Genomic DNA, 16320 nt, shown 5'->3' on the forward strand with positions numbered 1-16320 from the left:
CACAGAATAAATGGTTGGAAAAGTCTCCTGTTTCAGCATATCTATGTTCGTGTTTGCTCATCTGTGCTTTAGTTTTAAGAACAAAATTTTTTTGGAATAGCCTCTTCACATTCATAGAATTCCTACAGTGCAGAAGGAAGCCATTTGGCCCATCGAGTCTGCACCGACCCTCTGAAAGAGCACCCCACCTAGGTCCACTTCCCCATCCTATCCCGTAACCCCATGTAACCCACATATCTTTATAACACTAAGCCAATCCACCTAACCTGCACATCTTTGAGCAGTGATAGCAGCAGGCATTCAGGTCAGCTCAATATTGTTAAAGAATAAAGCTTCTTGTGTTTAGATTATCTATTGCTAATTGCTTTTAGTTTCAAAGTTCCCTCTACTCAGCCCCTTACTTGGAAAAGCATCTATTACTATACAAGTGTGATCATTTTCCAATTCCCATGCAGGAAAACCTGTAATCGAACTTTCAGTTAACCGATAATATTGTGTCGCTGTGCTTCAATTCAACTGTTTCGTAAAACTATAGCAGACCTGGGACGTCATTCTCTGACCCCCCGCCGGGTTGGAGAATCGCCGGGGGCTGCCGTGAATCCCGCCCCCGCCGGTTGCCGAAGTCTCCGGTACCGGATATTCGGCGGGGGCGGGATTCGGGCCGCGCCGGTTGGCGGGCCCCCCCCCCCGCTGGATTCTCCGGCCCGGATGGGCCGAAGTCCCGCCGATAAATTGCCTGTCCCGCCGGCGTGGATTAAACCACCTTTTGAACGGCGGGACAAGGCGGCGTGGGCGGGCTCCGGGGTCCTGGGGGGGGGCGCGGGGCGATCTGGCCCCGGGGGGGTGCCCCTACGGTGGCCTGGCCCGCGATCGGGGCCCACCGATCCGCAGGCGAGCCTGTGCCGCGGGGGCACTCTTTCCCTTCCGCCTCCGCCACGGTCTCCACCATGGCGGAGGCGGAAGAGACTCTCTCCACTGCGCATGCGCGGGAAACTGTCAGCGGCCGCTGACGCTCCCGCGCATGCGTCGCCCCGATATGTCATTTCCGCGCCAGCTGGCGGGGCAACAAACGCCGTTTCCGCCAGCTGGCGGGGCGGAAATCCCTCCGGCGTCGGCCTAGCCCCTCAATGTTGGGGCTCGGCCCCCAAAGATGCGGAGCATTCTGCACCTTTGGGGCGGCGCGATGCCCGTCTGATTGGCGCCGTTTTGGGCGCCAGTCGGCGGACATCGCGCCGATTGGGGAGAATTTCGCCCCATATCTTTCAACCTTTCTACACACTACAGCATCATTATATTTATAATGGATTACTATATAAATATGATACTAAATATGATGCTATAATGCAGGACATTCTGCTTGGAAAGGGGAACAGCCAGAAATAATAAAAAAGGATGGCTGCAAAAGTGGGGCAGAGGGGAGGCATTCAGGTTACTTGTGCTCTGGGGCTGTTCCGGGGCGGGGAGATCTATGTGCAAGCCACCAGCCTGCATCTGATCAAAGCTAGGTCTAATGTCCTTACAGGGAAGTTAACGAGTGGTGTGGTGGCAGGGGGAGGAGCATCGGAACATAGCCACAGAAAGCAACAGGTGCATTGAAACGGAGGACAAACAAAGATCAGTGTAAGGGGTGGCACAGTGGTTAGCACTGCTGCATCACACCTCCATGGACCCCAGTTTAATTCTGGCCTTTAATAACTGTCTGTGTTCAGTTTGCACTTTCTTGCCGAGTCTGCATGGGTTTCCTCCGGGTGCTCCGCTTTTCTCTCACAGTCCAAAGATGTGCAGGTTAGGTGGATTGGACATGCTAGATTGCCCCTTAGTGTCCAAAAGGTTAGGTAGGGTTACTAGGTTATGGGGATAGGATGGAGGCATGGGCTTAATTAGGGTGCTCTTTCCCAGGGCCAGTGCAGACCTGATGGGCCGTATGGTCTTTTTCTGCACTATAAATTCTATGATTCTATGAAAAGGAGCAGGAATTACATGCAGGAAAGGGCAAAGCTGAATAGCAAGTATCAATGAGAGTTGTGTCACAAATAAGATGGACAAATACAGGCATAAATTGACACGTGTGGTCATGAAATAGTGGCAAAAAAGAGAGATCTGGCTTTAACTGGTAGGAGTGGGAACTAAACATTCCTGGTTATAATATATTCAAGAGGGACAGAGGAGGGAAAAAGATAGAGACGGGGGAGGTAGCAGGGTTGATGAAGGATAATATTAAATTGTACAGAGCAATGATATACTGGAGGGTTAGAGTTAAGGAACAGAAAAGGAGCTGGGTGTTGAATTTCCAGTCAAGATTGATGACTCGTGACGGGGACGAAGGTAGCAGACAGGTTAATTTTCTCCTCCCTGACCTAGAGGTGCTATAATTGGCCTCACTGGCCCTCGCAGCATCCAGCTGAGATCAGCTGGGATCTAACACGGGACAGACCTGGGGCGGGATTCTCCACTCCCGTGCCGAAGTGACCACGCCGTCGAGGTTCACGACGGCACGAAACGGCCCCGACCGATTCAGGCCCCGAAAATGGGCTTGGATCGGGGCCGCGTAATCTACACGCGCCAGGCCTTGTCTAAAGGCGGCGCCACATAGATGACGCGGCCGGTGCCGCATAACTGGCGTCACCCGCGCATGCGTGGTTGCCGTCCTCTCTAAGTCCGCCCCGCAAGAAGATGGCGGACGGATCTTGCAGGGCCGAGGAAGGAAGGAGGTCCTCCTTCAGAGAGGACGGCCCGACGATCGGTGGGCACCGATTGCGGGTCATCCCACATTTGAGGTACCCCCCCGGTGCAGGATCCCCCCTCGCCCCCCCCGCAGGCCGCCCCACCAGCGTTCGCGCGCTGTTCCCGACGGCAGCGACCAGGTGTGGACGGCGCCGGGGGGGAACCCGCCGTTTTGGCCTGGCCGCTCGGCCCAGCCGGGCCTCAGAATAGCGGGGGTGCCGGAGAATCGCCATTTTGGGTGTCTCCGGCGATTCTCCAGCCTGCGAAACTCGACCGGGCCGTTCCCGCCGTTTGGGAGAATTTTGGCGTCACGGGAAATTTTGGCGGCCCAGGCGATTCTCCCAACCGGCGCGGGAGTGGAGAATCCCGCCCCTGGTCTTTAGGCCTCAGATACCAGTGCAGTTAATGGACCATTAGGAGAGCTCTGGTGACATATCCCAAAATACAGTTATTGACTTCTTCTTTATCCCCCATCTTAAATGTTACCTCAATTTATCGGAAGACTTAAACCCCAGTGCAGGTAAACAACAGCTTATGGGCTGAAAGGAGCGATTTTTGTCAGTTTAAACATTAAACAACCACAACAAGCTAACTGACCAACTTAGCAAAAAACTGGCACCACCTCAGCAGTCTCACACAAAACAGAGCAGGGAATGCACCCGGCGGAATGATGCATTTGCCAAGACTATTTTTACTCTATATTCAGCAACAATTCAGCAAAGCTTACCGGAAGAGTCGTGGCCTGTGTATTCATACATCTTGTCCCAAGTTCCATTCTCCTCCTTCCAAATGATAATCTTCCGGTCGTAGGAACAAGAGGCCAAGATATTGCCGTACATTGGATGAGCCCATGCCACCTGCCACACGGGACCTTCATGGCTGAACAAGGATTTATTTATTTAAATATGCAATCGATCCAAGTTTTCAATTTACGCCGGTTTATAAATTAACTGCTTTATGTTGAATGGGTGCTTCAGCCCACTACAGCTCCCCAGGTACAGGTCTATAAGTAGCACTTCTACATTGGGGTGGGGTGGGGGGGGGGGGGGGTGGCTGCAGAATTTCCCCAAAGGAGCGAGGATCTGCATGCAACAGGCACCGTGGGTAGGTAGAAGCAAAATACTGCGGATGCTGGAAATCTGAAATAAAAACAAAAAATGCTGAATAAATTCAGCAGTTCTGGCAGCATCTGTGGAGAGAGAAACACTGTCAACGTTTCAGATCTAAATGATCCTTCTACAGAACTGTTAAGAGTTAACTCTGCTTCTCTCCACAGATGCTGCCAGACCTGCTGAGTATCACCAGCATTTTCTGTTTCTAAGTCAGTATGGGCAGGATTTTTCTCAATCAGGTCAAGCCATCGGCCTATGAAAAGAATTCAGCGCAGGTTTTTAGAGCTCTGTGATATAAATCAGGACTAAGCTGTTGTACCTAAAACGGGACCATTGGTTCTGTTAACTTGTGGAGTGCGGAGAGGAAAGGTCATGAGGAAGGGAAGATGCCAAGAAGTCTCCCACTTGCTTAAAACAAATGTACCTACTTTTAAATAAAGACTTTGTCTGTTCTGAGCCTCTGAGACAAAGGGGCATGACACAGACCTATGTCCAGGAAAAGCTAGGTGACAAAGGTTCTGACTTCAACCAAACAAATAATAATAATCTTTATTGTCACAAGTAGGCTTACATTAACACTGCAATGAAGTTACTGTGAAAATCCCCCAGTCGCCACACTCCGGCGCCTGTTCGGGTACACTGAGGGAGAATTCAGAATGTCCAAATTACCTAATAGCACGTCTTTCGGGACTTGTGGGAGGAAACCGGAGTGCCCGAAGGAAACCCACGCAAACACGGGAAGAACGTGCAGACTCTGCACAGACAGTGATCCAAGCCGGAAATCGAACCCGGGTCTCTGGCGCTGTAAAGCAACAGTGCTAACCACTGTGCTACCGTGCTGCCCATTAAAACCAAAACCGGACACTAGTCATTTGATCAGCCATTTCCACATAGCTTGGGCGAAACTTCTCCTGTGGCCGCCAAATGTGCAGTCACTTAACTGGAAACAGGTAATTTGGCCCAAGCAATGAGTGGTGGATGGAGATACTAAACAACAATTCATTCTCATAACCAGATTGCACATTGCAAAAGTGCCTGTCATGGTCTGAAGATTTGGGGATTCTCAAGTGGATGGCACCCACTCCACTCGCCTTATTGTTGGGCCCATCAGCAATGATGTTTATATCAGAACGATGAGAATCAAATAATACCAGCATCAGATAACAAATTGTTCACCTGATACTCAAGCAGAATCAAGCCAATACAGATACCGCTGCTAGTCTGCTCAATTTGACTCCTTTTGCAGGACTGTTTCTCGCTGCCCAAGGTTTCATTGTAGATTGCTAGGCAAAGCTGTAGCAGTTTATATTTTGAAAAAGAGGTGATTATGCCCCTCAGCAGAGGGCAAGCAGCTGGAAGAGGAACAAGGAGGGTTTACAGGAATGCACTACACTCAGAACCAAACTAGACAATGTGAACCAAACAATGCTCATCATTCATGCCTTACTAATGGTAAAGCCATAAATCAGACAGTTTCTTGTACACATTTCGCACTAACCAAATAGTTTGAAATGACAGATTCCATTCACCACAGTATCCCTAGAGGGATGGGAAGGATCTTAGGGTGTGGACAACACTGGCAAGACCACACTGATTGCCCACCCTTGTTGCCCTAGGAAGGCAATAGTGGGCTTTCTTGAAAGCAATTAATTTTACAATTGAGTGACTTTTTGAGACTCTTCAGAGGCCATTAAGGGTCAACCACAGGCTGCACACTGATGCTGTCTAGTTCCAACTCGGTAACATCACCTGGCTCAACTCACTGCTTTCTGGAGCCCTCGTCCATACCCTTGTTACCTCTATTCCAACGCACTTCTGGCCGTCTCCCAGATTCTGCCTGCTCTTAACTTGAGATCATCCAAGCCTCCGCTGCCTGTACCCTTTCCCAAACCAAGTCTTGCTTACTCATTACCCCTTTGCTCGCTGACCTACAAAGGTTCCCTGTTAAGCATTACCTCAATATTAAAATTCTCATCCTTGTTTTCAAATTTTACACGGTCTTGTCCTCACCTACCCCTGTAATCTCCTCCAGCTGCACAATCCTCAGATGTATCCTCTAAGTCTTGTCTCTCGTGCATCCCTAATTTATTTGCTCTACCACAGGGGGCCTTGCCCTTAAGTGCCAAAGCCCTAAGTTCAGAAACTTTCTTCCTAAACCTCTCAGCCTTTCTTTCCTCCTTTAAGATGCTCCTCAAAACCTAGCCCTTTGACCTGGTGTTTGGCCATCAGCCCTATTATATCCTTAGGTGGCTTGGTGTTACATTTTGCTTTTAATACTCCTGTTAAGTGTTTTAGGATGTTTTATCATGTTCAAACGCTACACAAACACAAGTTACTATTGTCGTATGAAGTAAGTTTGAGTTGTGGGATAGTTAAATCCATCCAGAATAAAGGGAAATGAATGGTAAGTGCGTTACTGAATGCTCTCAATAAAGTTGAACACATGTTAATACCTCGAGGTGATGAAGACCTCGTGATAATCAAAGCTTTCTACTTACCCCCTCAGGTCAGCAACAAGGATCTGGCCGCCATTTTTAACATCAAATATCTTCACGGATCGGTCTGAGGAGCAGGTTGCAAGACGGGTGCCGTAATAATCCATCTGTGCATCATGCTGCATGCAAATAGGTGGGGAAAGCGTTTAGTAAATTACTCTGCATGCTGCAACTGCTCGAATTCTACCAGTAACTATTGTCAAAGCAAACACTGCCATTAGGAATTTTAATAAATCAATAATCCCTTGCAGTGATATTTGCAGTTATTGAGATGGAGGCATAGCCAACAAAAATATGAAGCAATTATTTTCAAGCCCTTAGGTACAAAGGTTACAGCAGGTAGGTCAGCACATCTGCATTTCCTTTGCTACATTTTCAAAGCATATCAACGTTTAAGAGACTGGTTATTGACTGGAACTTTAAATAGATGATGAGCGAGCATTTGTTGTCCATTTCCTCACCAGCTCAGGTTGGGATACAGATCATCTTCTGACTAGTCTCCAGTTCCTCAGCAAAATGGCCACTATTAATGCAACGTCAGCAGACTATTCAACTGTATAAGGCGTCGCGGCCAAGCCATATCAGCCATTCAAACCACACAAACAGAATTTTCTAGCAATGGGTATTCAGTGAATACTGTTTCTCTTTCGCCATCCCTTTCTATATCCAAGAGTGGTTGAGGCCAACTGAGATGCCTCAAATGGTACCCCGGGGATTGCTTAGTCAGCATGGACCAAGATCCATGCTATCAGGGCCCTTGTGATACGTCTGACTTTAGCGCAAAACCAATGATGCTGTTACCAACCAGGCAATGGTGCAGAGAGGGAAGTATGAAAGTATATAAATGCAATATTCCACATAGCAAGTTACTTGCATAGATTAGAAGGTGCAACTTGAACAGGGAACCACTTAATGAAACCTTTGAAGCTTGATGATTGGAAGGAAAAGGAAGTGATTGGTGGAAAAAAAAGAGCAAGCTGTCAGTGCAACCTGATAAATGTAATCAGCTAATTCTGCACATCGACAGTCATGCTGCTGATGATTAGCTAATCCTGAACATTGCTGACGATTGATGGATCCGACTCCTCTTTGCATTTTAATCAACACACCCTTGATTCCATTTCACAATGCTCTTTGATTTGTAGATAACCTGAATGAATCAATTTTATTTGAAGTGTAAATAACGTTTCCTAATCAACAATGATAAAGCATAAGTTAATTTGTACTCTTATCCAATTTTGATACATGGTCAACAAATAGCAGAGAAACCTACAGTATATGATACAGATAGCACTCAGCCACCCTATCCTGATGCTCACTATCCTGAACAACACTGCCATCCTCTGGACTTGATAGCACACGACCAAAGGGGCTCCAAGTTACTCCTACATTTACATCAAGATTTCAACTATAATTGGTCTCCAGCTCAACAATGGGAAGAGCAAAACCATCATCTCTAGCCCCCGTTACAAACTTGCACCACCATGATGTACTCCCATTACCCTCCCCGATCACTGTCCCAAGCCAAACCAGATTGTTCACAACCTCAGCCTTGTTTAACCCAAATTGATTCCGATCTCATATCCTCTCCAGCACAAAGACCAGCTCTGTCTACCTCATAAAAATGATCTGTGTGCTGCTAACATGCCTTTGTTTCAATGCTCACCAATCTTCTATTTCATGTTCTGTAATTTTGGTTCAGCCAAACCTCTGCTGCCCTTGTCCTATTCTGTATCAAGTGCCACTCGACAATCACTGTCTTCACCTACTGCAATGGAGATTGGATCTTAGCATCTAAAATGTAAATTCTCATCCTTTGTATGAGGTCCTCTGTGGCCTTGCTCCTCCTTCGCCAATAATTCCTCCAGCCATACAGCTCCCCTCAAAATCTATTCCTTTGCCTGCATTTGCTTGGGTGTCCAATCATCGCCCTCTTCACTGCGTTGGAGCTATACCTTCAGTCTCATAGGTCTTATGGAACTGTAAGTTCCTTCCCCATCTCCCTTAAGATCCTCCTAAAGACATAGTGCTTTGACTTAACCTTAGGTCATCCCCCTAATATAACCATCACAGGCTCAGCATTTAGTTTTCCAGATTGCTCCCTGAACTCTGCTCTCTCAGATGGGTGTGAAAGGTCCCATGACACGTTTCAAGCAAGTGCAGGGAGTTCATCTCAGTGTCCTGGTCAATATTTATCCATCAGCCAATTTCTCTAAAACAGATTATCTGGCCACTTTTCTCATTGCTGTTTGTGGGAGCTTGCCATGATCACATTGACATTTCCTGCATTATAAAGGTGAATACACTTCAAATGTATTTCTCTCGCTGTGAAGAGCTTTAGTCATGAAAGTCACGATATCAAGGCAAGTTTTTTTAAAACAAGAAGTATCTTCCAGCGAAATGCAATCGGGAAGGGACAAAGGATTTCAAAGGGAATGGCAATTAATGGAAAAAAAAATATCCTGCTGTGTTGGCATTTTAAAAAAATTCAGGATTACATTCACTGCAGATGAAAACAGTTTTGAGTAGGAATGTGGTGCTCGCCCTGAGATGCCAGCTCTGCAATCTGTCGAATGCATTAAACTAACTTTTAAAAAAACTTTTCCCGCAAAAGGTTAGTACTTTTAAATATATATATTTTTATTGAAAATTTTCATTGATATCAAACATGACATTAACACCCCAGAAAACAAGTATCATATAGCAGTGTTTTTCCAAACTTTTCTTGCCCAAACCCATTTTTACCAACCAGGCATTCTTCAGGATTCACGCCGGCCGACCTTCGTAACCCACGCCAGCCAACCTTCGCACCTCACGCCGGCCGACCTTTGCGACCACGCCGGCTGACCTTTGCAACCCACGCCGCCTGACCCACCATTTTCATTTACCTTTAATGTGACAAGTGAGCCTGCTTGGTCCTCATGGTCTCACTTGCTTTGTCATTCAATGTTACATTTTTGCTAAGGATTTCAGCTAGGATTTAAGTTCTCCCTGCTTCCGTTGAGAAAAATAATCATGCTGTTTGTCCTCAAACTCGCCAATGTTTTTGAAGCTTTGAGGGTTTTAAACCTTCATTTGCCAGTATTTCCCTGCATATAACACACATGGGCGTGGCATGCTGATTTGCATTGGCACAATTAATAAAGCCATACCTTAAAAAAAAAATCATCTTCATACTGCTTTGTTCCTGATTTCAGCTTCTTCTAAATGGGCTGTTCACCAGAGGCCCTGGAGCTCACCCCAGCACTGCTTTGTCCTGTTGTAGATCCTCCTGAACAGCTCACACCAGCACTGCTTTGTCCTGTTGTGGACCCTCTTGAACAGCTCACACCAGCACTGCTTTGTCCTGTTGTGGACCCTCCTGAACAGCTCACACCAGCACTGCTTTGTCCTCTTGTGGACTCTTCCGAACAGCTCACACCACCACTGCTTTGTCCTGTTATGGACCCTCCTGAACAGCTCACACCCCCACTGCTTTGTCCTGTTGTGGATTCTCCTGACCAGCTCACACCCCCACTGATTTGTCCTGCTGCTGATTCGCCTGAACCACTGTCTCCAGCAGGTTTAGTTGTGATATCCTGGCCTGTTTGTTTCTGGCCCTCTCTTCCTTATTACGAAATTATCCATTTTAAATTATTAAATCCTGTTGCTTGCTTTCTGCTAACAAAACGGAGGAGTCTCTCTTCAGCCCAAGGCATGTGAAGTCAGTGTATGGGACACTTGTATGGGACACTTGATCGGCTCTCTGCTGCCGCTCCAGACAGGAAGTCTCCATCAATTTTTTTTTTTTATAATCTGCTCCTGGGTCAGCGTGCTGATGTCAGGAGGAGGCAGTCTGCCCCGCTGGGCTCTGGGCACTGCTGAGGGGGCACGCATGGACGGGACGGCTGTCATCCGGAAAGCCATTCACAGCCGGCATTTTTAAAAGCCGGTTGGGGCTATTGGGCACTATTTCCCACAATCAGAATTGCTGCGACGCATGGCCCCGCAACCCTCCCGACACCCGCCCGTGACCCACCTGTAGGTCGTAACCCTGGGTTTGAAATTGACTGTCATATAGGTACAACATCGTACAAACAAAAACCACACATAACTGAACATATGATAACCCATCCAAAGAAATACAAGACATAAATAACCAACCCCAATAATAATAACCACCCCCTCCATCACCCCCATTAATAATTGATGGTGACTAATTCTTTAAAGTAAGAAATGAATAGCCGCCACCTCAGGTAGAATCGCTCTACCAATCCTAACAGTGTACTAGACCTTTTCCATATATAAAAATTCCATGAGGACTCCCAACCAGACCGAGGTGCTGGGCGGAGTAGAGGACCTCATCTCAGCAGAACTCGCCTCCGAGCTATCAATGAGCCAAAGGCAAGAACATCCCCTTTCACCCGGGTCTGCTGCCCTGGCGAGACCGACAGTCCGAAATGGCCACCAACGAACATGATTCCAGATCAATGTTAGGAATCACTGACGTGGTGTGGTGTTAAAGAAGGAAACCCAAATGCTTACCATCCTTGGACACGACTAGAAAGTGTGGGTGTGGTTAGCGGGCCCACCCTATACCTGTCCTCCGTGAAGAACCCAATCATCCTAGCCTTATTTAAGTGAGCCCTATGCACCACTTGAAGGTGAATCAGGCTGAGCTGCGCACAGGAGGAAGTAGTGCTCACCCTACGAAGGGCCTCACAGCATATGCCAGCATATGCCAGGGCAGCACGGTAGCACACGTGGATAGCACTGTGGCTTCACAGCTCCAGGGTCCCAGGTTCAATTCCCCGCTGGGTCACTGTCTGTGCGGAGTCTGCACGTTCTCCCCGTGTCTGCGTGGGTTTCCTCCGGGTGCTCCGGTTTCCTCCCACAGTCAAAAGACGTGCAGATTAGGTGGATTGGCCATGATAAATTGCCCTTAGTGACCAAAAGGGGTTAGGAGGGGTTATTGGGATGGGGTGGAAGTGAGGGTTTAGGTGGGTCGGTGCAGACTCGATGGGCCGAATGGCGTCCTTCTGCACTGTATGTTCTATGTTCTAAAAAAGGTCCCAGCTTCCTCTCCCTCTTCGCCATCACCTGTTCCAGCGAGACAGCTTTCATTGACATAATCTACCCGTAAATATTTTAAATGCTCCCCACTCCTCCCAGACCCCGCCAGCAATAGGATTCTCCCAGCAGGGAGGATTACGGTGCGAAGGGAAATGTAGGACAGGCCTTCTGGAAAAAAATCAAGTAACCGGAAGTAGCCGAACAGATACCTCTGATAATTGAAATTTTGCCGAAAACTCCTCCAAACTAGCAAACTGTCCCTCCGTGAACAGATCCCCAAAATACTCAAGGCCCTTTCCTTCCCATGACTTCAACGTCACATCCAGACCTGACGGCTCAAACAAATGATTTCTGCAGATAAGGGCCAACAAAGACATCCGCTCAGCTTGTAATGCTGCCTAAACTGCTTCCATATCCTTTTTTTTTTTTAAATCAAATTTTTAAAAATTATATTTTTTATTCTCCTCCTTTTTCACATTTTCTTCAAAATTTACAACCACCAACAATCAACGGTAACAAATACATTGTCAATCCCCTTAGCACTAACAACAATCCCATACCGTGGGGCAGCACGGTAGCATTGTGGATAGCACAATTGCTTCACAGCTCCAGGGTCCCAGGTTCAATTCCGGCTTGGGTCACTGTCGGTGCGGAGTCTGCACATCCTCCCTGTGTGCGCGTGGGTTTCCTCCGGGTGCTCCGGTTTCCTCCCACAGTCCAAAGATTTGCAGGTTAGGTGGATTGGCCATGATAAATTGCCCTTAGTGTCCAAAATTGCCCTTAGTGTTGGGTGGGGTTACTGGGTTATGGGGATAGGGTGGAGGTGTGGATCTTGTGTACGGTGCTCCTTCCAAGAGCCGGTGCAGACCCGATGGGCCGAATAGCCTCCTTCTGCACTGTAAATTCTATGATAATCTATGATCCTCCCACCAACCCCCAAACACAAACATCGAATAAAAAAGGAATCAGGAATCACCCATAGTCACCATCAACATGCACAGTCCCCTCCAACCCCATCCCTCCCCCGCTAATGTTCGATGTCACCCAATTCTTGAAAGTGCATAATGAATAACGCCCATGAATTCTAAAACCCCTCCATCCTTCCCGTCAGTTCAAACTTCACCTTCTCAAGAGTTAAGAATTCCAGCAGGTCCCCCCGCCACGCCAGGGCACAGGGTGGAGAGGTTGACCTCCATGCCAACAAGATCCGCCTTCGGCCGATCAATGAGATGAAAGCTACATCTGCCTCCGCACCCGTTTCCAACCCCGGCTGGTCCGACACCTCGAATATGGCATCCAGGGGGCCCGGGTCCAGTTTCACGTGCTTCAGTTTAGAGATTACCCTAAAAACCTCCCTCCAGTAATCCTCCAGCTTTGGACAGGACCAAAACATATGAACGTGGTTTGCGGGGCCGCCCCCGCAATGTTCATAGACATCTTCTACCCCCTCAAAGAGCTGACTCATCCTTGCCTTTGTGAGATGTGCTCTATATGCCACCTTCAGCTGTATCAGTCCCAACCTCGCGCACGAGGTGGAGGCGTTCACATTCCGGAGCACCTCCCACCAGAACCCCTCCTCCATACCCTTTCCCAACTCTTCCTCCCACTTTGCTTTGATCTCCTTTTCCAAAATAACCCCGTAAACCGCCGACACTACCCCCTTCTCCAGTCCCCCTGTCGTCAGCACCTCCTCCAGCAGGAATGTGGAGGCCGGCTCCACCGGGAAGCTCTGTATCTCCTTTCTGGCAAAGTCTCGAACCTGCATGTATCTAAACATTTCCCCCTGCTCCAGCCCATACTTCACTCCCAGCTCCTTCAATCCTGCAAACCGACCCCCTAGAAACAATTCCTTTAGTGCCCTAATTCCCTTCTCCTCCCATCTCCGAAGATTCCCATGCCACTTCCCTGGCTCAAATCTGTGATTCTCCCTGAATCGGCATGTCCCATGACCCTGCCGCCAACCTGAAGTGCTGGCGAAACTGCCTCCAAATTCTCAACGATGCTATTACTACCGGACTCCCTGAGTATTCCCCGGGGTCATCGGGAACGGCGCTGTTGCTAGCGCCTTCCATCCCGACCCCCTACACAAACTCTCCTCCATCCTGACCCACTGGGAATCCACCCCTCTGACCCAGCTCCGCACCTTCTCCATGTTACTGCTTCCATATCCTTAAAGTAGATATCACCACCAGGTTCGAGGAATACCTCGCTAGGGAGAAAGGGAGCAAAGCCGTTACCAAAGCTCGTAAACTCAAGCCCCTGCACAAATCCGTCTCCAAACATCCCCACAAAAAATTTGGCACTTTGTAAATATCATTTGAATATATCATTGCATTGTGGTGAGGCATAGGGGAACCTAACCAGAACTACGTATTCAACAAATGGTGAGGTGATAGAATTCCACCTTTGTCTACATTATTAATATAGATTGTAAATGGTGAGCCTTCAGCATTGATCCCTGCAGCACCCCATTCATAACGAACTTACCTGCCAACCTGAAAATGACCTGCATATTCCTACTCTTTGATTTCTGTCATAAATCAATCCTCTATCCGTTCTAATATATGAGCCCTAAACCAATGAACCCTTATCTTGTGGAACAACGTTTTGCGTAGCCTCTTATCGAATGCCACTGAAATTCCACATTAAATTTCTTTAACCATCCTGCTAGTAACATCCTCGTAAAACTCCAATAGATTTGTCAATAGAATTTCCCTTTCATGGACCCATTCTGCTTCATCAGGTGATGATTTTTGAAGAGCAGAAACATGATTTCAGTAGTTTTATCTTTCTAAAAAAATTTGCATATCTTTAGTTCGAAGAGCTTTGCTTCTAAAACAGTCTGTCTAGTTCGTGCTGCTATCCTATATCCATAGAATCCCTACAGTGCAGAAAGAGGCCATTCGGCCCACCATGTCTGCACCGACCCTCTGAAATAGCACCCTGCATAGGTCCACTCCCTCACCCCATCCTTGCAATCCTATCTAACTTGCACATCATTGAACTGTGGGAGGAATCTGGAGTCCCTGGAGAAAACCCACGCAGACATGGGGAGAATGTGCAACTTTATCAAAAAAAGTGGTGGAGGGCTGAGGAGTTAAACAGTCAGGGTACCAGCATCCGGTAGTCATCCAGTGACATTTCCTCAAAGTGCTTTGGTGTGGATGCTGGGTGAGATTGTGATCTGTTGGGTTTGCAGCTGGAAAATGAGCATTCAGGTAAGGTACCAAATGGAGGCCAGTGTCTCTGGAACCATATCCCAGGGCACACTGCAATTCTGTAGGAAAGGAGTTGTGGGGCACAAAATTGGTTTTAAAAATGCCTAATTTTCTACAGCACAGATCATTTAAATATATCAGGGCAACAAAAGATGGGTGAAAATGTGATTTTGCCAGCATTGCCCAGCACCAGACTTGCGGCGGCAGCCAAGGAGTGAGTGGTCGCACAAAGGGCAGCTCCGGCTCAAAGGTGTTGGTTTGAGTTATTTCTAACCGAAAGTTGGGTAATTTCGATAGGAAGTTGTAGCTGAAGGTCTGGAGGAGAGGTTCCCCCCATGAGTGGCATGTCTGTTGGTTACCAGACCCAGCAGAAGGAGGTGAAAGACCTGGCCGAGGAACTGGAGGAGACCTGTGGCGCAGTAGCATTTGGGAAGATGGTGATGGGGAAGGGGTTGTCGCAAGTTGGGAAACCCCCAGATGGAGCAGTTGATGGCATTTATTAGAGATTATTTCGGCCAGCAGCAAAAGTAGATGCATGAGGGGCGAACATGTCCCCAAGGCAGAAGCTGAGAGCAGGGGAGCCACCGCAGACTGTGATTGTGAGGTTCCATAGGTTTGTGGAGAGGGATAAGATCCTGCGATGGGCGAGGGGAAAATGGAACTGTGACTGGGAGAGGAACAGGGTCCGGATCTATCAAGATATCGAAGCAGAGCTGGCGAAGAGGTGCGCCGGGTTTAACAATCCCACCCCCCATTTGTGGTGTGGTTTTTCTTTTTGAAAGGGGTAACCTGTGGTTTTCGAACTGTCTTTCTTTGTGTGCGGGAGGGTGGGATCCACGTGGAGCCTCTTGCACAGACTAAGAAGAGAAGGGTGGGGGAGGGGTAAGTAGGCGGGCTTCTGCAGGAGCTGCCATGCTGGCCGGTAAACGGAAGTGGGGTGGGGGAGGTGGCAGCGGGCATGGCCAAGTGGGGGTGGGGGAGGCGTCGGGGGGATGCGATGTGGCAGTGTTGGAGGATGAGCATGGTTATGGGCAGAGAAGGGAGCCAGATGGGCCCGGTTCAGGGCGAAATCAAAGGAGGTAGAATTGGAAGGGAATGATGGCGGACAATAGAGTGGAATGGAGGCATAATCCTCCAGTAAGGTTCGTAACATGGAATATATGGGGACAGAATGGGCCGGTGAAGATGTCTCGGGTCTTCATGCACTTGAGAAGCTTGAAGGCGGGGGTGGTCTTTCTGCAAGAGAAGCATCTCCAGGTGAAGGATCAGGTTAGGGATGGGTGGGGCAGGTATTTCACTATTGGTTTGATTCAAAGATGGGTGTCCACCTTGCTGAGCAAAAGGACGGGGTTTGTAGGCGCCATGGAAGTGCGGGACCTGGGTGGGAGGTATGTGATAGTGAGCGGGGTGTTGGAGAGGACGCCAGTGGTGCTAGTGAGCGTTTATGTGCCAGATTGGACAACGTGGGGTTTGTGAAAGGGTTGCTGGGAACGATTCCAGGCCTAAACATGCATCAGTTGATTATGGGCCGTGATTTTAACTGTGCTCTGGAACCGAGGGTGGCTAGGTCGAGCCCTAAGTCAATGGGAAGGTTGAGGATGGTGATGGAGCTGGGAGGGTTTATGGAAAGGATGGGAATGGTGAATCCGAGGAGGTTTTGGAACATGGGGGAGTGGGAGTGCTCCTTCTTCTCGCACGTGTACAAGGTATACTCTAGAA

General features: G+C 48.3%; 1 protein-coding gene across 3 annotated transcripts in view; it reads right to left on the reverse strand.

Annotated features, from left to right (window-relative positions):
- sec13 (SEC13 homolog, nuclear pore and COPII coat complex component) overlaps positions 1–16320 on the reverse strand; it is a 53960-nt gene that overhangs the window by 21081 nt on the left and 16559 nt on the right. For all 3 annotated transcript variants that reach the window (XM_072472109.1, XM_072472107.1, XM_072472108.1), the window contains exons 3-4: positions 6335–6450; positions 3452–3603 (exon numbers count right to left, since the gene is read on the reverse strand). In XM_072472109.1, the coding sequence (XP_072328210.1) occupies positions 3452–3603; positions 6335–6450 (268 nt within the window). The remainder of the gene's footprint in view (positions 1–3451; positions 3604–6334; positions 6451–16320) is intronic.

This window comes from Scyliorhinus torazame, chromosome 13 (assembly GCF_047496885.1).
Source record: "Scyliorhinus torazame isolate Kashiwa2021f chromosome 13, sScyTor2.1, whole genome shotgun sequence".
Taxonomy (NCBI): Eukaryota; Metazoa; Chordata; class Chondrichthyes; order Carcharhiniformes; family Scyliorhinidae; genus Scyliorhinus; species Scyliorhinus torazame.